Source organism: Tarenaya hassleriana, unplaced genomic scaffold, assembly GCF_000463585.1.
Source record: "Tarenaya hassleriana unplaced genomic scaffold, ASM46358v1 Cleome5, whole genome shotgun sequence".
In the NCBI taxonomy this organism is placed as follows: domain Eukaryota; kingdom Viridiplantae; phylum Streptophyta; class Magnoliopsida; order Brassicales; family Cleomaceae; genus Tarenaya; species Tarenaya hassleriana.
This window is the reverse complement of record NW_010967707.1, coordinates 5,004,328-5,026,286: the sequence shown is the minus strand read 5'-3', so window position 1 is coordinate 5,026,286 and position 21,959 is coordinate 5,004,328. Positions and strand designations below refer to the sequence as shown.

The window sequence follows — 21,959 nt, the reverse complement described above, 5'->3', positions numbered from 1 at the left end:
CCCCGCCGCCTCCTCCTCCTCCGCCTCCGGCTGTCGATCTCCGGCCACCCTTCACCGGCGTCAAGTAAAATCTCAACATCCCATTCTCCCCGTCCTTTGGCAAATACCTCGAACTCCTATTCCTCTCCAACCATCCTCCGTTGCTCTTCCTTCCTGACCCTCCAAACCCTAATCCGCCCCCTGAGCTCCTCCAACTCACATTGCTGTTGCTCCTCGTCATCTTCGCATTTCCGAACCCTCCTCCGCCGTTCCTCAGCTCCGGCCATGATTCCGACAGCGACCTCTCCACTGTTCCGTTCGACCTGCTGTACCTGTCGTCTTCCTCTTCCTCCTCGTACTTGCTAACACTCTTCCTGTATATGAATCCCAGTATGCTCCATTTGCTCGTAGGGAATGATGCTTTTGACATTATCAGCTTCTGTTCCGCAGCTCAAACCCCCATGCAACGGAGATGTGTGCAGCCCGACTAATGGACAGATTCATATCTTCTTCATAGCCCTCTATATGGTCGCAATAGGGACAGGGGGCATCAAACCATGTGTTTCCTCGTTTGGTGCAGATCAATTTGATGAGTCGGATGAGAACGAAAAGAAGATGAAGAATTCTTTCTTCAACTGGTTTTATTTTTTGACAAGTATTGGCGCTGTGATTTCCTCATCTGTTCTTGTTTGGATCCAGATGAACATCGGTTGGGGTTGGGGGTTCGGAATCCCGGCCGTCGCAATGGCTATCGCGGTCATGTTTTTCTTCGCAGGTAGCAAGTGTTATAGACTTCAAAAGCCCGGAGGCAGTCCTATCACGAGGATTCTCCAAGTCATAGTTGTATCATTAAAGAAATCGAACGTAAAAATACCTGAGGATGAGTCTCTTCTTTACGAGATTGAAGATTCAGATAGCGTTATCAAAGGAAGCCGCAAACTTGAGCATACCAGCAAACTCACGTAAGTGTAGATACATGTTATAAAAAATCCAACATAACTTGAACAAGATACTTGTTTCGTATCCTTTACAGATTCTTCGACAAGGCTGCAGTGTATAGTGAGAGCGACAAGGTTGCTCCGAACCCTTGGAGATTGTGCACAGTCACACAAGTTGAGGAGCTCAAAGCATTGATTCGCCTTTTACCTGTTTGGGTATTTGGAATCGTCTTTTCTGTAGTGTACAACCAAATGGCACATTATTCGTCCTTCAAGGAAACACCATGGATCAACACATGGGACCTCACTTCATCATCCCCTCAGCCTCACTCTCCCTCTTCGACACCCTTAGTGTTGTCATCTTGGCACCTATCTACGACCAAACCCTCGTCCCTTTCGCACGCAAATTCACTGGACATGAACGTGGGTTCACCCAGCTCCAACGCATGGGTATTGGACTTGTCTGCTCCATCCTCTCCATGGTCTTGGCGGGCATCCTCGAAGTCGCACGCCTAAACTACATGAGAACACACAACCTATACGATCAAAAAACCGTACCGATAACTATATTATGAAAAATTCCTCAATATTTTCTTGTGGGTTGTGCGAAAGTGTTCACGTACATAGGACAACTCGAGTTTTTCTACCATGAGGCTCCTGACGCCATGAGGAGTATGTGTTCGGCGCTGTTGATGACGACCGTGTCACTAGGGAGCTACCTCAGCACGCTACTGGTTACGGTGGTGACGTCAGCGACGATGTCAGGAGGAAAGTTGGGTTGGATCCCTCATGAAAATCTGAACAGAGGTCATCTTGATCACTTCTTTTGGTTATTGGCCACACTAAGTTTCCACACTAAGTTTCCAAATGGTACACTTATAAGAAAACGGCGGGCAGTTTGCGTTGAGATTCGTAAAACGTGGGGACGTCGGGAACTTCGCCTCGTGTTTGATCTCATTTGCTGTATCTCGCAGGGATTATGTTAAGGTGATTAGGGTTTTTATGGGTTTTAAGTCAAATCTTTTGAACTTCTCTGTTTGTTCGGATAGTGGTGTTTCTCTCAAACGATTTTTATGATCAAAACCGGCCTGATGGGTTAATGGGCTTTTATATCGTCCAATTCCAATATGTTAGGCCCAATAAAACCTCGCATAGCTTAATGGGCTTTTTAAGATGGTCCAATACAAAGTAGGATTTAGTCCGTTGAGCCCTTTAAAATAAAAATCGAATTCGCATTAATATGTTTCTAGTGAATCGAAATTAGTCTAATATATATGCAATTAACGCGGCCAATTCTACCGTTATTAGCGGATTTCTTACATGAATATGATAATTATGGTTCATTCCGAAATCATAATTATCACATTTTCTTTCTTCCGAGTTTGAATTTCCCATTAGGACTGGGGGTTTTTATTCACATTTGGTGCATTGGTTGTGGTTTAGGGTTTACCCAAAGAGAAAAAGGCCAACAATTCCTTCATTTGAATGTGAACATTAAACCAATTCACCGAAATTAACCCCAACCATTAAACCCAAAACCCAAAATAAAAATTAAAAAAAAAGAAGAGCGAAAGAAACAACAAAACCAGCGATCCATCATCAGTACAGCCCCATAACACTCCTCGCTATGGAATGACCGTGACTGTTTGCCCTAGCCGCCGTCTTCTCCCACCCGCCGCCTCCTCCTCCTCCTCCTCCGGCTGTCGATCTCCGGCCACCCTTCACCGGCGTCAAGTAAAATCTCAACATCCCATTCTCCCCGTCCTTTGGCAAATACCTCGAACTCCTATTCCTCTCCAACCATCCTCCGTTGCTCTTCCTTCCTGACCCTCCAAACCCTAATCCGCCCCCTGAGCTCCTCCAACTCACATTGCTGTTGCTCCTCGTCATCTTCGCATTTCCGAACCCTCCTCCGCCGTTCCTCAGCTCCGGCCATGATTCCGACAGCGACCTCTCCACTGTTCCGTTCGACCTGCTGTACCTGTCGTCTTCCTCTTCCTCCTCGTACTTGCTAACACTCTTCCTGTATATGAATCCCAGTATGCTCCATTTGCTCCCCCTCTTCGGCTTCTTGTTATTGTTATTATTGCCCTTTCTCTCGCCGTTCATCGGCTGCTGGAAAATTCCGGCCGCCGTCGTATCCATGGAGCAGTCGTCCCTCACTGAGCTTGCGTAAGATTCCACTGATATCGCCGGAGATACCTTTGAGTTTGAAACGGGTTTGACCTCGTCCATCTCCGCCGCCACTGCCGCGGCGGTTTTTCTGATCGAGCTCGACCGGTCGAGGCTCTTCCGCCGCCGCGACGAAGAGTCCGTGTAAAAGTCCCGGGTCTGGGCCGACCCACCCGGTACAACCGGGTCGGACTCCGGATTTGCCGGCGGAGGTTCTTCCACCGGGATCTGCATGTCGGACCTCGCCACGTGGTGGTGCACCGGCGCGTCCTCCACCACAGATAGCATAGACGGCGGTGGAGGTACTCTTGCCGGCGGGAACGCCGCCGTCCTACCGATCACGTGCCCGTCCCATGAAGCTCTGGGCTCGTCAAACGAGTAGCGAGGATCGTCGAGCGAAATCCTACCAATATCGACGGAGAATCTTCCGGCGTCGAGAGAGAATCTTCCGGCGTCGAGAGAGAATCTTGGCTCGGTGTCGCATGACCTCCGACCGAACCCGTAATCAGCGATCTCGGACTGAGTATCGCGAAGCTGTCTCCCTATCGGTTTCTCAACCGGAAGCCTGGCAGAGCCGCCACCATTTCTCTGCTTCTTCATCTTCTGCTTCTGCCTCCATTTTTGCAGCTTTTTGCTAAAAACAGAGGCTGCAGACCAGAAGCTGCCTCTCGCCGATGATTTCTTCGCATGCGAATCGTGATCTATGTGGTCCTTCATCGGCTTCAATTCCTCTTGACTCACCTTTTCTTCTTCTACCTCTTCCTCTATCACTTGTTCGTCTTCTTCAACGATTTCTTCTTCACCTCGCTCCCCTGTTACTTCGCTTGAATCGTTCACGATTTCGAAATCATCGTCATTGTCGTCATCTTCGTCTTCGCCTCCGTGATCAGTTTCGCTCTCGTTTTCGGCTTCTCCTTCTTCCTTAGCCTCGAAGACAGGCTCCCTCACGCTAGACTTCCTCGGCTCAACCTCAATCTCGCCGCCGGCCTCCTTGGTGGTTGGGTGTCTTTGCTCGTCCTGGTTAAACAAGTTCCACAGCGAGCTCCGAAGCCTAACGTCACAGGATCTACGCTGCGGCTCAAACACGCCGGAAAACCCCTCGTTCTTCGACGCCGAGTACGATTTGGTCCTCCGGAGCTCCGGGAAGAACCCGGGTCGGACCCGACCGTTCCCGTTGGAGGCAACGACGCCGCTGCCGCCGGAGGGCTTGAAGATGGCCTTGAGCGCCGCCGCGGAGATGGATGGCGGTTTCTTGGAGGAAGACGACGCCGCGCCATTGTTGCTCTGATCCAAGACGGAGAGGCGCTCGCAGAGGCAGGAGGGACAGAACCCGGTGAAGCGCTCATCAGGGTGGCGGTCGCAGGAGGTGGAAGGACGGTGCGGCGGCGGAGCAAGCGCGGCGGCTGGGTCCGATGTGGGATTCATGACTGGAAATGGCGAGTGATTTCTACTCTGGTTATGGCATTATCATCACCACTGCTTGCTTATAGAGAGAGAAACAAACAGCAACATTACAGAGAGAAAGAGTAGTTATGTCTGAAAACTTCGTCTGGTTCCAACGGACATTGAAAGAGAAAGGAGATTGAAGTGGAAAGCAAAAAAAAAAAACCCAATACAGACATAAAAAATTATAGAAAAAATATTTCAAAAAAACTAAAGTGCCTTAATTTCTATTTTGAAAAAATAAGATTTTGAAATATACCATTGGTTTAATATAACGTGTGAGGAAGGATTGATAGATAAATTATCTAACAATGGAATACTGATTAAATTATTTCACATATTATAAATTCATAAATCAACTGAAAGGAGAGTGAAAGAATGACGATTTCAACCACACATCTTAGGATTTTGTCTTATTTTTTATCCTTTGTTATTGTCAAAAAGTATATTTTTCCGCTTTGTCAAAGACAATTTAGCACAAAAATAAAATAAAAAATTGTTCACACTGCTTTTGAACAAGCATATGTTTGTGTTCAAATGTAAATTAAATCAGACAAACAAACAAAAAACTGCTTATAACATCTGATTTTATTTAATATTATAATTTTTTTTTTGTTTATTTTGTACTTGCAGGGAGAACACTTGTGTAAACTAGAATTAGAGTTTTATCACTTATCAATACAAAATTCCTTCAACTGTACCAAACACAAGAATGTCTATTTATATAATAAATACAAATATGATCGCATGTTGGAATTGGAATCTTGATTCTTTGAAAATTACAAATTTCATCAAAATACAAAATAAGGGTATTTATTTCTTCTTACACATCATTGAGTCCAAAACCATGAGATTATAATCAAATCATCAATAAGAATTAAGTAGCTATCTTACTATTCAAAAATTCAATGCAGAATGTGTTAAGAGTTCATCTTCCATTAAAATACTTATTTGTGATTTAAAAGGTATTATCGCTCAATACATAACCCATCACTGTACATATCATTATTTTCTTTGTAAAATAAAAAATAAAAAATAAAAAATAATATATTTTTTTTCTTGAGAAGAAGGAATGCTTTGGATTTTCAAAGATTCCACCCTTGGAGCCAAAAAAGCAGAAAAAGCAATTCACGCCATCTCTCCTTTCGCTTTCTCTCTCAAATCTTTATCGTTTTTTTTTTTGCTATTTTTTTTCCCGAATTTAAGTATATGATTTATTCACCATTTTCACAAACTCTACCGGTTCAATATTTTAAATCTTTTTATCGTATTCGTTATTGCAAATATACAAATGAATTATTTTTCTACTTTCGGGTAAAACAATGATAAAAAAAAAATTACCCAAATTATCAAAATGGAGAACGAATGCTTTCAGTTTTCAGCCGTATCTTATGCTTTTCTTTTCTTTTTTTCTTTATGATCGATTTACTTTCATTCTTTTCCGACTTTTTCTTTTTCTGAAAAAAACTTGTCTGGGTTTTCTTTTTGTTTCTTTGTTTTCTTTTCTTCGATTATATATATATATATATATATATATATATATATTGCGGATGCATGCATGTAAATACGTGTCGTTATTATTATTTTTTTTTTCATTTTGGAATTATTCTGCGTCCCCTCTGATTTGTCCCTCGCATGGGAGAACAAACTCCGCCACGTACGCACATTCTCCTTGTCTCGTCCTCCTGCCTCAATACGATGTCGTTTCCATCGTCTCATCCCTTGTATATATCCATATGCTTTTGTTGATATTGATTTTTTTTTTTGATGAAAGATATTGAAATTCAATTACTAAAAAAAATAAAATATTATAAACAACATAAAAATATTTGATTAATTTGGAACCGTACCGAGTTAGATAATCAGAATACGCATTTTTTATTGAGCTCAATTTCACAAATCTTGAGATATTTTGTTTACATATAGTATATTCTCGCACGTGTGGACAAGAACCGCCACATGTGTATTCATAATTTCATTTAATTTATATTACTAGCTTTGGAGAGAATTTTATTTAACGGTCGTATTGAGGATAATTATTGCTCTATATCCCATTAACCTCACGCAATCAATGCCATTAATGTGGGGGTTTTTTTTTTGTATTTATTCTGTTTCCACTTTTTTTTATCTCTTTTATTCTCATTAAAATACTATACACATATATATATACACACACACACACACTTCGTTTTCATAGACAACATACACCCTTAACATACTATATATATATATATATATATATATATATATATATATTGGAAAATTTAACATACGATTGACGATCGATAATCTTGAAGAATATATATCATAGCCATGTTTATAAGCTACTGATCGGAATGTAAACACAATATTCTCATGCCCATGTTTCAAAGTACATACAATGAACAAACATCGGATATCCCATGCATGCACCGAGCATGAGAACGTTTTTTTTATATGTAAAAATGAATAGATTATAGCAATTCTTAATTTAATTTTTTGGTTTCACAACGCTAATTATACACACACATATATATATATATAGGTTAAAAAAATAAATCTCGAAATAGTTAAAAGGAAAACCAATTAAAAAAAATATAAGAATGATTGCAATGTATAAAATATATTATCATCGTCGATTTGAGTGAAGGGTGAAATAATGATAATAATGAATGATGGAATTACGAGCATCATTGGGGATCGAAATGATAGTGAAAGGGAAAACCTTTGGATCCCACGACACGGATTATATAATGGTGTCTTGCAAATATGCTTCTATCATTATTATCCATAATTTCCATGTTCTAAGCTTTTCATCCATGGCCACAATTATTGGAGAATAACCGATTGATAATTTATTTATACATCAGCAGAGTTATTACATCGTTTTTTTTAACGTCGTAATCATTCAGCAAATTATCTTAATATCGAATTATAATATATTCAAAAAATATATAGACTTATCGCCTCAAAATAATCAGCCAACTGATTATTGTACAAATTAATCAACGGTTAGAATTCGACAATATATATATTTTTTTTAAATAGCAGTGGGTTTGTTTGCAACTTTGGTAATGAAAACTCATAATTTGTCTTAATTTCTTAAAGGGGCTTATTCAGTTGTACCATTGGATGGGCCTCTGATTCGTCCGACTTGATTTCGTCCCCTCGGGGTGATTTTTTTTTGTTACAAAAAACTTTTTGATTGCGGATATTTATTTATCAGTGCGGTTGTTTGGATAACATGCGGATTTTTTTCCAAAATTTAATACGAAATATTTTTTAAAATAAAATATAACATATGGTAACTGTGAGTTAATGATATTAGAAATGAAAGTCAGGCTAATGCACAATAATAGATAATATTACGGGAGAAATAAAATCAGGTCAGTAAAATGAAAAAGGAAAAAAACTCATTAGTGAGGAGCATATTATCCCACGCGCGAGACGCGCGTGGGAATATAAAAGGTTTTATCCTTGGAAAAAAAAACATTTTTTTTAGATTATAAAGCTTGTAATTTCGACAATAATAAAGGAATCATCCCATGGATACCGCATAATACCACTCTTATTTGATTCATTTTTTTTTTCCGTTAACCAGGAGGTTTACCTGGACCTTCGGTCTACTCTTATTTGATTCATACATCAGATGAAAAGATATATATATATATATATAATGGTGTAGATAGATCATATCGATTTTTAAATTTAAATTTATTTATTAATTCGAATAATTTATTTTTGCACAAAAACATGGTACGACGGTGTATATATGAACAGCAAAGGGGGAAAAAGAGAGAGAGCATCATCATTACAAGAGAGAAAATATGGGTCGGAGAAGGACAATCATATTATGAGTCCTTTTGCCCCCACAACCATTAGACAACTCACAATACATCAATTGCTTTTTTGGATTTCCCATTTTCAAAAAAAAGAAAGATAAAACAAAAATATAATACGCCTCTGTTTTGGACCCAACATGCTTTGGTAAGACCTTCGATTCACATTTTAACCATTTGTATAGAGTTTTCTTGATTCATTTCTTATTGGTCGACTTCATTTGATCAGTATGAGCACGCGGATATGCCGATATTTGTAAATATAACACACACACACACACATGTATAAATGTAGAGTTTACAACCATGAGGATGTACTTGATGAAATTGATTCATGTAGGCGGTGGAGTAAGCGCACTCTTATAATGTTTACATGTATATATATATATAATGGATGTGTCCATGTATCTCATTGCAGTTATTTAGGATGTTACATGTGTGTGTGTGTGTGTATGGATGTCTCTATTCATCTTTATCCATCATGTCCAAATCCCCGACTACACAATGCCCATAAAAGATTATAAAAAAAAAATCAAAATAAAAGATGCGAGAATTTATATATATATTTAAAAAAAATCATATTCGTATTACATTCTCCACATGTACATGCAGTGTAGAGAGTGGAGGAATCCCGATAAAGGAGGGGACTGTTTTTCCTTGGAGCACGTTACTAAAGCACACGAGATGAGGACAAATTTCTAGGCTTTGCTTTATTTAGGGTTTTTTTTTTGTTTTCTTTTCCTTTTTCTCTAATAAGTATATATACATACATACGATGAGTTTTAGTATTTGCACAGTATGCTTTATTATACATTCGATTACAAAACGTTATTACACTCGATTGGAGAATGATTGACAAGAGACACAGCACGTGTACGCACGTTTACGTTTTGTTTTCAGTAACTTGTATAGTGTAAATTTTGAGTATTTAGTTAGTGAATTGCGGTAAAAATAGATGTTTTAATAAGCCGACTTAATTTCAGAGTCTTACAACATAACAGGTGGCATCAAGCAGATATAGTGAATTCGAAAGGCGGGGAAGATAAAAAGGGATGTTCCAGAACATAATCAAAGACAATTTTCTTTCTGCTGTTTGTTTTTTATATTTCCGTTTTCCCATATTATTCCCCACATCCGATTGGTATAATTATCATTTAATCAATTTCAAAATAAAAAATAAAAGAAGAAAACTTCATCGATACAACAAAATGCATATGCCCAAATTGCCATAAAATCAAGAAACAATGACAAGTTCACAAGGGACTCCATGAAAAAACAATGGCTACCCAATTCTGAAGGAAAATGTGAAACAGATTACAACAACATCATCCTAAAGCACTCTACTGGCTGCTACAAATATTACTATTTGATCTGAACGTTTTCAAATATGTATATGTGCATTAGGCAATGGTTCTCTCTATTGCTCCCAACCCCCAACCCCAACCGGTTTTACAGATTTGAGTACGACATACCAGACATTAACAGGATGTGAGTTGAAGGGCAATTAGTAGTTTGGGGAGAGAGATCGCATGGTTTAATCACCTGCGGCGTGCAGCTTTACTGTCCGTTTGAATTCGGTCAGCGTACATTGGTAGCCGAATGATCTCCACAATCTCCTGCAGCAACACATCCTCTGTGATGTTGTCCCTTATGCTCCTCATCACCTGTTTTTTTTTTTTATAAAAAAATATCCAAAACCCCCCCCCCCCACACACAAAAAAAAGTTACTCGACAGCTTAAGCCAGAAAAAAAAGGAGGAAAACGATGACACATTGGCCCCCCGATACATTGAAGCATGGTGACAAGCCTATACGTAGGGAGAAGTTAACTTTTTGGTTCGTGGGTGAAAATACTCACTTTGCAATTGGCAAGCATAATCTTATTTTGGAAGTTGTTGAATATTAGAAGTTGATGAAGTTAAAGGTTTCTCTTCCCTCGGTAATATCTAAGTAAGGCAAACCGGGGACATGGAGCTGAAGAATTAAAAATCGGTATAGAAAGAGAAGGGTGATTATGAAATAGAAGCACCGACCTTCCTATACGTGTTGATATCATTTGGAGTTGATTTGTCGGTTCTGATTCGCATGCAAACCCAGACCTGTTCGTCCTGATCCCAAGAACACTCGATAATCTTCCCCGAGTAACTTGCAGGGTCGGAATCATCCGCTACCATTTGAACACAATAGGAATTTGTAAGTGACCTCTTAACACAACAAAAAAAAATGAGTATAAATGGATGTTTTAGCCACACCAACCTTTAAAAACAACTGAATTCCCTTCCATGACCTTTTGCTTCCCTCTTTCATACAGAGAGAGCATTTTACGGCCATCCTCATCCATCTCATAGAGAAAGTCAACCGAGTTCATCTCGGGATACTTCCACTTCAAAAGACCTTCATGAGTACGGGGAACATAAGGGTCATCCCATCCCTGTCAATAGAAAACCAGATATCACCCCACCCATATCATAGCTTTCATTAAAGTGATCTTCCTCCTTTCTCCAGATGAAAAGCACAACGCCGGTATTTACACAAGAGTGACTGCAAAAATTTCCTACGCATACATTCATGGAGAAAGTTCTCTCCGGGCCTAAAATCTACTATATGAAATCTCTGTTTCACGTTACCTGGAATATTAGGCCATCTGCTTCATGTGAAAGCGAAGGAATGAAACCCTTCAAGACCTTTTCAACAGCAGTGAAACCCTTCAAGACCTTTTCAACAGCAGAAAGCAACCAAAAGTGCTTTCTCCGTACCAAAAAAAAAAAAAAAAAAAAAAAAAAAAAAAGGAGCCAAGCTCCATCAACAATTATACCAAGGAGAGATGGAATGAAGAAAGGGATAGACAAGCGATCCCAGAAAATGTAGCTCTCATAACACACCCTAAAAGGCTCCAGCTCATATCTGTAGCAATGACTTCGGAACTTCTCATGATTACGGGGTTCTATCACTTCTCTCTCCAGCATCTTCCATCTTTCACAGAAAGGTCTCTGGTCCAATTCAAACCATAGAGCTCTCATCATTAGCGTCCAAAACAAATGTGACCACTCAGATATGTTGGAAACCCAATTATGGAAAGACAAACGTCTCATCCCGTTATATTAAATCATGCAAAGAGATCAATATTGATGATGCAAGAAAATTTCATTGTACAATCATATTTTTCAGCCATGGGAAGCAACTCCACAAGACACGGTCCACAATCCCAACTGCACAGTCATGCAGTGTCCTACACGAGCAGAGCAATCCATTTTTGGCCATCCTCAAATAGTTAATGCATCACGTATCAGACATCCTAAACAAAGACAACATATCCTAAGATAATCCTAACAGTAAACTCAACCTAATGCCACATGAACTTGGAAATGGTCTACTCGAGGAAATTGACGGCTAAAGTCCTTAAATGTATCTCGATAATATACTAAGATCTAGTTGATAAGGAACCTGACATCGGTTCATGTAAACTAAGGTATAGCGAAACTAGCTAAAGCAACCATGGGCAGCCCAGTGCATAGCTAAAGCAACCATTACAGAAACAAAATACCAATAACAGTCCAACCTCTACGACAGACTGGCCGTTGATTGCTACCATATCATAGATGAGATACCTCCTCTCCTGCTTCTGGTTTTCTGGTACGGTATCTATAATCATCTCTCCATCGAGCAATGTGTAGTGGTGCAATTTCTCATATACGCCCTGGAAATTATAAATAAGAATGTTAAGATATCAATAAGTTTAGTGGGGATTTTGACACAAGATAACAATAGGAAGCAAACCCCAAAAATCACTTACTTCAGCTGGGGGCTTCCAGGGAAACCGCATCTGTACCCTTCGAAATCTAAAGCTCCTATCTATCAAATAGCACCCGTCTATCGTTACTAGCATCATATATCGAGTACCATCTGCCTTCCATGTGGCATAATAGTAGCGCTGCCTTAAGAGTTGCAAGTTATCCCTGTTGCAGCAAAAATTGAATCTTAAAACGTGAGACGAAACATAATCACATTCAGAGAAGCCTGTAACGACAGACATACATTTATCTTTACATTTCAGCCATTCAATTGTTAAAGCAACATAATAAATAATCATCCTAATTGTAAGCTAATATTACCAAAAGTAAAACAGAAAACCTGACCTGTTTAAAGATACAGGGTGTGAACCTGGGAACTGCGGACATCCTCTTCCCTGAATAACAGAAAATTAAAACCAGAAAGCTGATGTTCAACCCACACTAATCACAGCAATGATTTATAGAGAAAACAATGAAATAGTAAACACGTGTCCTTGTTCATCGCCATTGAGGAAAAAAGCATAAGAAAAAGGAAGAACTCAGAGCAACTGAACCATTAGCTGTGCAATAGACTTTCGTATCATTCCAACACCTAATCTATATGTCTTCCAAAACACATTGTTACTTCAAGGCAACATAATTTACTCTGGCATTTTCCCCAAGTAAGATACAGCACTCTTTAAGTTCAAGATATATACCAGAAAGCTAGATGAAATCATGAAAAGAGAATTTTCAAGAACAAAAAGGTAAAAAGGGAAGAAGAAAAAGGCACCAAACATGAACATGAATACAGTTATTATGAAAAGCAAAAGAGCTCAGTATTTAAACTACATATACTTCTTATAAATTTATAGAGATTTGTCACGATATAATGACACCAAGAGTATAGCAATAAGAGATTGAAGTTTTAACATTCCCACCCCGATATTCAGCATGAGCATCCGGTAACAGAATTGCCGGAAACCTTGCTCCTGATCAGTAGGTATTTCATCACCCAAAATGTCATCATTCGTCATCCTGACATCGACCACCTGATGGTTTTCCTGAAATAAGAAAGCCAGACAAAAAAACAAAGGCGAGATGGAAAATAATCCTGTCAGAAAATTCAACAACTGATTTTTTTTGGCTATGAAAAGACTCGCTAAACTCGTTAATAAACACCCATGACCAAAATCTAACGAAATCGACTAGAAGGAGAGAAAAGAGGATAAAGAGATGGAAGCTCCACAAATCTACTTTCAAGCTGTCTCCAGGGCATATAAACTTTTTGGTAATACTTAAGTTTCCATAAAATAATGAGATTACTAAAATAATAAGTTTCAAGCTGTCTTTTATATAAAGTAACGTACATGAACTTTTATGTTGCATACAATTTATTGTCACAACAATCACTTCAGATAAATGATGAACACAAATCATGCTTACTTGCACAGGGGCAGTAGGACCATCCTCATCATCATCATCAGGTAAAGCTTCACCATTAAGATCAAGCTCTGCAGACCCCTTCCACTCAGGGGTTGGTGGGCAAATAATACCCTCAGGCTTTATTTCGTGATAAAATGTGTACAAAGCTTCAATATAATCTGGTTTATAGATCCCTGGAGGGCGGGCATCAGAAAAAATTTTTAATGCCTGCCAAAGCCCAAATAAAGTGAGTTCTATCTCTTGGTCCAAGAACCTTGGAATGTTGTATATGAAAATTTACTCAAATAACAAGAAAAGCACAAGAGCACTAACCTGTGTAACAGTCATTGGCATGGAACGCATAAGATAATGAACTATCATATACCCTGTCCGATTGTGCCCATGTGTACAGTGCACGAGAATGTATTTTTTTGAGTGCTTTTGATTTGAGACGAACTGATTAACCTGAATGCAATTTTTCAAGAATCAGCTACAAACAGTATAACAATGTTGTGCTTCCATAAGCACCAATAACAAAGTAGACTTCAAATTTCCATGAACAGGTTCATCATCAAGCGAAGGAAACAAATCATGGTGCCAGAGACGATTTATAACCTCACATATTCCGACTAAGAAAGGACAGATACCTCGTTCACGAAGGTATTCACAGACACATTATCTGGCACAGAATCACGACCTTTGCATGCGATCTGCAAGACATCAAAATTTTGACATGCATCAATCTACAACCGTTGAGCAGAAGATTATACAAAAATAAAGAAAAGTATGTCTTCCACTTACCTTTACATGCTTGATGCCTTCTCTCTTCAAGTCTGATGTAGGATAGTAACGACTCGTATTTGTCAGATCGATTACTAGAGCAAGCTGAAAGAGAGTAAATCATAACAATCACTTCAGTTAGATATAATATGTACAAAAGCCTAATAGTCAAATCTGATAACATGTACAAAATCTCAACCAGAAAAGAAATTTTAAAAATATCCGAAAACTTACTTTTCTTCCATATATCCTCTGGTTATGGATCACTTGCTTAAAAGAGTACCTTCTACCAGGGAGAATTTGACCATTGTAAACGTCACTAAGGGGAACCTTCGAAGGAATGATGCACCCTATTTCATTACCAGCAGCAGGGCAATCTAGCCAACCTGCGGTATTATACAGACTGTCATGAAGAGAAATCATGCATACAAGCTCTCAAGATATAACCACTTTTTGGAAGCATTTTATGATTGCAATTAAATAATAAATGGCCAGAAACGAAAAATGTCGTCCATACGGTGAAGGGATATGACCTTGAGGGATCCTGTTTTTATCATAGGCTTTCGTATTTCCATTCTGATAATACTGATTATGCATAGCTGGCTGCGATAGAGACATTGGCTTGTCCATTCTTATTCTTTTCCTTCTTTCCTCACGTTCCTGAAACAACAATATTTGGCAATTGGAGAAACGAGGCATAGATGCCATATCAAGGAATTAAACTCCTGAATTGTACTCTTAACTATAATATAGCCAGTAATGTGGGAGGACAGTCTGCAATTGTGGTGGCTATAATTCATTAGATGCCAGCAACCATGTTGAAGGAAGTAAAATTCAGTAGTACCCGTCTTGATATCTCAACCCCAGACCCCGTTCGTTTTTCTCTTTCCGCATGTTCTTCTATATGCCTTTCAAAGGGCTCCTCATCTTCTTCGGGTTGGGGTGAAGCATTTAGGTCCATCGTAACAACCATTCAAGGTCCAAGGAACAGCATTACCCTAACACTTGCTTCCTGTGCAACAAACAGAGATCCCTTTGTCAAGTCTGAATTCTTGAAGATACAACAACAGTCAAATACTTAGCAGTTGCATGATGACGCACACAGACCGAGAAAACGATATGGCAAATTTTAATTCCTTCTTCAATCTCCGATCATCGGGGAACGAAACCGTAAATCGAACCCAGGAAAAAAAAACAAAGCAGGGATAATAGATCCAAAATCAGCCGCATCCCTTCGCCGACATCTTCAGCGATCAAACAGAACAAAACCCTAGACGCCGAAATACCAAAGAAACATCAACCGGAACTTCTCAATTCGGCAGTCCTCCAAATCTCTCCCGAGACCAATCAGGCTTCAGGAAGAAGCGCAGAAACTCACCGAACGCAATATCCGAGGAATCACGGAGCGCCCATAGCCGGTCGGAGAGAAAGAAAGAGACCGAAGATTCTTGGAGTGGAGGAAGGAATCCGAAGCTCTGTTGAAGATGAAGGATCCGAAGGGAAAATCAACCCGAAAAGAAGTAGCAGCAAGCAGGTGTGCTTCAGTTGGTCCACTGGTTCAGTGAAAATGAAATCGAAACCCTAGAGAGAGAAAATTGCTCGGGAGGAGGAGAGGTGTTGAGGAGAGAGAGAGTGAGACAAGGTCACGTATATATACTACTCACTTCTGTCTGGAGACTTGACCGGATATATATGTTATATATTATATATAAAGAGAGACGTATAAAAATTACAAAAAAAAAATAAAATGAAATGATTCTGTTTTTGTACGATGCAGAAAACAGCTTAACAGATGGGGTTTTTTAACCAAAAAGGAGGAGGAACCGTAAAGGGTACGTAACTGAATCATAAGAGAGAAGAATTCGGAACACATTCGATAGTTTCATGATGTTGGTGGGATTCACAGACGTGCCCGGAACGTGGAGCTCAAATTTTATGGGGCTCTTTTCCGGAATCCGAGAAGGACACGAGTGGAAAACCACGTGGACAAAGTGCCCTTGCTCTTTTAGGCTTTTTACCAATATGCCATCGACCCAAATAAAAAGGAAATTCCGTTGCCGGGACTCGAACCCGGGTCTCTCGGGTGAGAGCCGAGTATCCTAACCATCTAGACTACAACGGAATGCTGACCTATCACCAAGTTATCTGACATTGGATCCATTTGAGTTCATCATGTAGATTCCCCAAATTCAATTCAGCACGTAAGATGCCTCTACAACACTCTTAAAAAAACGAGAATTGCTTCCTTTCAAACAAACAATTGATCGTCAATCACAAATGAGTTTGGAGACAAGAATTTCCTAAATTACCACAAGTTCCAAACCCATCTCATGTTGTTCTTCCAGTGTCACCCTGATAGAACTGACCCCGGTTTAGCTGTTGTGCCACCTGAGCCGGCGGAGGAGGTGGCAGTATGCCTTTGCCTTCAAGGTTGTTTCTGCCTCCTTGACTCCCCTGGCCCTGACCTCCTGCTGTAGCGTCGAAATGCAAACCGGGCATTCCATGGTTCCATGTCTGAGGAGGATAGGGTCCCGGGAAATTTGGGTTCACCATTGGTGCTATTGGAGGATAAACCAGTAAAGATCCTTGGTCTGATCCGCTTTCTGTCCTCGGCATCTCGTAGGGACCACCGTAGAATGGTTGGCCCCCGTCAGTTGGATATGGAGGAAAACCAAAGGGTTGGGGCAAAACCTGGTTTTGATTCATAGGAGGCATAGGCTGATTGAGTGGTTGCATAGAATGCATTGGTGGGTATTCAGGGAACTGGTTCCCGGGCAGAATACCGGGTTTGGAACCAGCCGTTTCAAACCCTGGAGGGCGGGAGTTATCAGCCGGAGATTCAGCCAGATAATTAGAGGCTTGCCCAAATCCTGGTTGTGCCTTTGGCTGCCTGTGCGGTGGTTGTTCCCGAGATAGTTGCTGGGGCCTAACAGGACCTCGCAGTGTGGATTCGGAAGCTGAAGATTGCTTTGTGCTTTGAACGTCTGACTCGTTACCGTCGTCTTTCTCTGAGTTGGGCTGTAAAAGATCGCCGTGAAATGCATGGATATGAGATTCAAAATCTGCCTTCTTCAGGAAAGATTTAAGACAGTGAGGTGCCGCACAGATGAATATTCCCTCCATCATCTTGATCGTCTGAATCTTTTGAATACGCTCGTCACAACTGTCCAGAAGAAAATACAAGAAATAAGCATCATCCAGCTTATAATCCTGCCACCATAAATCTTGACATGGTTCAAGCCACTGAAACTTAAAGATGTAAACCTTCCATTATCACACATTCACCCTGGCAAAGGAGAAGGCAAATCTAAAGTCCAGTACCATTCCCATAGCCTATGGAACGCAAACCACATCATCCAAGATTATGCCGATCTTACTTCAAGCCATTGTTGGTAAGATCCAGTTCTTAAAGACACTTCACTGATACTACCATCAAGAATTGCCACCACCATGTTTCAAACCATTGTCAAAAACCTGCTTCTTAAGACACTCGCCATTGGTCATACTTCAGTGGTTCTTCCTAAAACCTAAGGTTTGCACTGATAGTGATTCCTACCGACATCACTTCAATCATACTTAGGATTTAGGAAATAGCAGATCGTATCACCATGAAAACTAGGGTTTACACATGCACTACAATACGAGTAAACTAAATGATTCAAAACATGGTTAGATCAGTTAAGTCCTTACAGATAGCAAATCGAATCACTACGAGCACATTCGAGGCAAAAGGCATGTTCACAAGGACTCTGCAACAACAACAAAAAGAAATCAATTCGCAGTAAAAAAAAAAAAGGAATCCACCCTCAATTAATCAAATACAACATAATGGCAAGCCACAATGAGGGAAGTTACCAGGCGACCATAGATAGCGATGGGAAAATCGCAACGGACGCAGAAGTGAACTCGTTCCCCTAACTGACGGCGAGAACGGCGACCGACAAGCTTGATTACAGTAGTGGGCGTCACGGAACCAATCCCTTTGGCGACAGGAAGATCGGCGAGGACGAGGTGGTCGGGACATGCCACAGTCACCGTCTCCGCCGGCGAGGGCCTCGCTCCACCGCCGATCTCCGCCGTCGTATCCCTCCTCAGCCGAATTTGAAGCATATTCGATGCAAGGGGAAAAAAGGAATTGCTTGGTAAAAGATTGATTACGGAGAAACCCTAATGGACAAAACGAAAAAGAGGACCGGGAAGAGCAGAATACGCCAATTTACCAGTAAACAGATATTGGGTAATGAGACGTATGTGAGGAAGTTGAACTATAGACTTATAGGAATTTAGATTGACACAATCAACCCATAATTAGCGGTAAAGTATATATTTTACCCCATATTTTATGGATGCTTCATATGAAGACCCCATGTTTTTATAATTACTCTATTTTGTCCAATGTTTTTGGAAATTTGCTTTTATGTACACATGTTAGAACCCTAATTCGCTAAACCCCCAAGCTTGATTTTGCGGAAGAGGCAGTTGATAACTGCCGATGAAAATGGCGGTTCGCCGGCTATCTTCCGCAAAACCCGTTTCCTCGGTCTCCCTGTTCTCCCTCAAATATGACTCATGCTCTCGCCTTAATTCTCTCAAAACCCTGACATCGCTATCAGCGTCCATCCAGGAACCGTCGGATTCCGGATTGGATTCTTTCCTGGTGGAGAAGATATGGTTCAGTTTGAAGCAAGGTAACGTGGGTTCTTTGCGAAATCATCTGCTTCAATTGAGCCCTTTAGCTGTTGTAGAGGTTTTGTACCGTTGTCGGAATGATTTAAATCTGGGTCAGAGGTTTTTGGATTGTGTCCGCTCCAATTGTCCGAACTTCAAGCATACTTCTTTGTCTCTAAGCGCCATGATTCATGTTCTGGTGAGGAGTGGCAGATTGTCGGATGCGCAGGCTTGTATTCTTAGGATGATTAGGAGAAGTGGCGTTTCCAGGGTGGAGATCGTGGATTCCTTAGTCTCCACATATAGTAACTGTGGTTCGAATGATTCAGTTTTCGATTTGTTGATTAGAACTTATGTCCAGGCTAGAAAACTAAGAGAAGGATATGAAGCTTTCAGGGTTCTTCGAAGCAAAGGCTTTCAGATTTCTATCAATGCCTGTAACAGTCTTATCGGGGGATTAGTGAGGATCGGATGGATAGAGTTGGCATGGGAAGTTTATCAGGAAATTCATCGGAGTGGCATTGGCATCAATGTCTATACCCTTAATATGATGGTTAATGCGTTGTGCAAAGATCGTAAAATGGATAGGGTGAGACCGTTTTTATCAGAAGCGGAAGGGAAGGGGGTCTATCCGGATATTGTAACATATAATACGTTAATCAACTCATACTGTTGTGAAGGGCTAATGGAAGAGGCATTCGAGTTGATAGATTCAATGTCGAGCAAGGGGTTGAAACCGGGTCTTTACACTTATAATTCTGTGATAAATGGATTCTGTAAGAAGGGAAAATATGAGAGAGCCAAGGAAATTTTCAGTGAGATGTTGAAGGCTGGGTTGAATCCCGATACTACTACTTACAACTCATTGCTGGTTGAGGTTTGCAGAAACAACGATGCAACTGAGGCAGAAAAGATTTTCGGTGAGATGATCTCAAGGAGTGTTGCTCCAGATTTGATTAGCTTTAGCTCAATAATGGGCCTTTTTGCTCGAAACGGAAATCTTGGTAAGGCGTTGGCTTATTTCGACAATATGAAGAATGTCGGTCTTGTTCCAGACAATGTGATCTACACTATCCTTATCGATGGATGCTGCAGAAAAGGTATCATGTCAGAAGCTATGAATTTGAGAAACAAAATGGTTCAGGAGGGTTGCGTTGTGGATGTTGTCACTTACAATACTATTTTGAATGGCTTATGCCTAGATAAAACGTTGGACGAGGCAGATAAATTGTTCAATGAAATGGTTCAACGGGGTTTATTGCCAGATTTTTACACTTTCACCATACTGATTAATGGCCACAGTAAGCTTGGTAATATGCACAAAGCGATGGACCTTTTCAAGATGATGACGCAGAGAAGAATTAGACCCGATGTTGTGACATACAACACATTGTTAGACGGATTTGGTAAAGCAGGTGACATTGACATGATGAAGAATTTATGGACTGATATGGTTTCTAAAAAAATACTTCCAAATCATATTACCTATGGCATTCTGGTTAATGGATTCTGCAGTAATGGCCGTGTTTCTGAGGCATTGCAAGTATGGGATGAAATGGTTGGCAAAAGCATAAAGCCGACACTTGTGATTTGTAATTCCATAATTAAGGGTTATTGTCGTTCGGGTAATGCAACGAAAGGGGAAGAATTCGTGAACAAGATGGTTTCCAAAAGCTTGGTTCCCGATAGAATCACTTACAACACCCTCATAAATGGCTTTGTTAGAGAAGAGGACATGGACAAAGCTTTTGGTTTGTTCAACAAGATGGAGAACCATGGACTATTACCAGATGTTATTACGTTCAACTCGATCTTACATGGCTTTTGCAGACAAGGTCGGATGAAAGAAGCTGAGCTTGTACTAAGGAAGATGATCGACAAAGGTGTGGATCCTGACAGGTCAACATACACATCATTGATAAATGGGCATGTCTCTCAAGACAACTTGAGTGAGGCATTTCGGTTTCATGACGAAATGCTGCTTAGGGGGTTCAGTCCTGACGATAAATTCTGATATGTTACTTTGCTTCTTTCTGCATATGCACTTTGAGGTTGATCAGCATTCTCCCTCATCATTCTCTTCTTCTTTTCTCCGCTCGAACTGCTCCTACACTTCCCTTATGTAATAATAACCTGCAGTGTCTTGCTTGTGTAGCTCCAGAACTGGACTTAAGGCTGGTGAAGCTGGGAACAAATAGACATTCGTGTGGATCCTTCTTCAGTTCAAAGGATTGTTTTTTACACAATTAATGCAGATTCAAGAATCACAACGAGGAAGCTGATTTTCGGTGTCTTAATCAAATATGGTACATCTTACAGGTGATGGCACCGAGTCCTATTCTATCAACTATGCTTGGTTTCGTGATTCAAATATTATGTGTTTCAATCTTCCTATCCTACAGATCCATGTATTCAGTTTTGGATTTATGACGATCTTAGGCAGAAGGCAAAAGCAAAGTGGAGAAAATTTTCAATCAGGTAATGAAAGAGCAAGAAAGACAAAGAAGAAGGCCTAACATTTGGCATCTGGAAAAGGGTAATGATCCTTTCTTTCTACAAAACAAGTTTTACTTTGATACTTTCCTTTCCATCCCCAAACATGCTTTTTACGATTCTTGTGAAGTTCTGTGATGAAACACAAGAGTTCCACAGGAAATTTGAAGGACTATCATTGTATGGGATTTCCCTTGTTTGGGAATGAGAGTTGTGCAGAACCAGATGGTCAGAAGCTTCTTCTTTTTCTGTCTTGTCTTGTCTTGTCTGTAACTTGTAGAAATAGGACCACTCGCTGATGATGCATGTGGCATTTTCCTCCTCTCGTGTTATTTTCGGACAGCGAACGCTCAGTGCTCGACTCGACAAAGGCGACGGTAAATGTAATGGATCTATGTGGTTCACAAGAAGCTTGTTCCTATTTATGGATGAGCATTTACCAAATTCTTTCTGTTGGCTCACGTTCTCTTTCCC

The 21,959-nt window shown here is 40.3% G+C and overlaps 4 protein-coding genes, 1 non-coding gene and 1 pseudogene across 14 annotated transcripts; 2 read left to right on the top strand and 4 right to left on the bottom strand.

The window, feature by feature from the left end:
• Positions 1–1,824, top strand: part of LOC104827459 — a 2,441-nt pseudogene extending 617 nt beyond the window's left edge.
• Positions 1,825–2,370: 546 nt separating this feature from the next.
• On the bottom strand, positions 2,371–4,680 carry LOC104827040 (UPF0503 protein At3g09070, chloroplastic). The gene has a single exon (XM_010560058.2). The coding sequence runs from the start codon at positions 4,512–4,514 to the stop codon at positions 2,517–2,519; it is 1,998 nt and encodes a 665-aa protein (XP_010558360.1). The 5' UTR covers positions 4,515–4,680; the 3' UTR covers positions 2,371–2,516.
• Positions 4,681–9,549: 4,869 nt separating this feature from the next.
• Positions 9,550–15,987, bottom strand: LOC104827039 (mRNA-capping enzyme-like). 5 transcript variants are annotated; one of them, XM_010560052.1, is made up of 18 exons: positions 15,703–15,984; positions 15,169–15,336; positions 14,858–14,984; positions 14,559–14,710; positions 14,346–14,429; positions 14,192–14,254; positions 13,878–14,009; positions 13,566–13,772; positions 13,061–13,183; positions 12,486–12,535; positions 12,143–12,305; positions 11,909–12,046; positions 11,232–11,339; positions 11,064–11,105; positions 10,977–11,033; positions 10,606–10,780; positions 10,383–10,516; positions 9,550–10,014 (listed from the first exon to the last, which is right to left on the bottom strand). In XM_010560052.1, the coding sequence occupies exons 2-18, from the start codon at positions 15,295–15,297 to the stop codon at positions 9,889–9,891; spliced, it is 2,010 nt and encodes a 669-aa protein (XP_010558354.1). In that variant the 5' UTR covers positions 15,298–15,336; positions 15,703–15,984; the 3' UTR covers positions 9,550–9,888. The 5 variants fall into 5 exon arrangements, with proteins under 5 accessions (XP_010558354.1, XP_010558356.1, XP_010558355.1 ...); XM_010560054.1 differs by lacking the exon at positions 15,703–15,984 and adding an exon at positions 15,426–15,696; XM_010560053.1 differs by lacking the exon at positions 15,703–15,984 and adding an exon at positions 15,432–15,696.
• A 386-nt stretch (positions 15,988–16,373) lies between these two features.
• TRNAE-CUC lies at positions 16,374–16,446 on the bottom strand. The gene has a single exon. It is a non-coding gene; the product is annotated as a tRNA-Glu (tRNA).
• A 101-nt stretch (positions 16,447–16,547) lies between these two features.
• On the bottom strand, positions 16,548–18,555 carry LOC104827038 (E3 ubiquitin-protein ligase Hakai). Its single transcript, XM_010560051.2, has 3 exons — positions 18,180–18,555; positions 18,015–18,073; positions 16,548–17,487 (listed from the first exon to the last, which is right to left on the bottom strand). Exons 1-3 carry the CDS (start codon positions 18,432–18,434, stop codon positions 16,653–16,655), a joined length of 1,149 nt encoding a protein of 382 aa, XP_010558353.1. The 5' UTR covers positions 18,435–18,555; the 3' UTR covers positions 16,548–16,652.
• A 179-nt stretch (positions 18,556–18,734) lies between these two features.
• LOC104827036 (pentatricopeptide repeat-containing protein At5g01110) lies at positions 18,735–21,936 on the top strand. Of its 6 annotated transcripts, none has more exons than XR_773865.2 (3): positions 18,735–21,043; positions 21,148–21,311; positions 21,436–21,936. XR_773865.2 is itself a non-coding variant. In XM_010560050.2 (2 exons), the coding sequence occupies exon 1, from the start codon at positions 18,817–18,819 to the stop codon at positions 21,004–21,006; it is 2,190 nt and encodes a 729-aa protein (XP_010558352.1). In that variant the 5' UTR covers positions 18,735–18,816; the 3' UTR covers positions 21,007–21,043; positions 21,148–21,936. The 6 variants fall into 6 exon arrangements, 1 of the variants encoding a protein (XP_010558352.1); XR_773863.2 differs by having other exon boundaries at positions 21,432–21,936; XR_773864.2 differs by having other exon boundaries at positions 21,395–21,936.
• Positions 21,937–21,959: the final 23 nt, after the last annotated feature.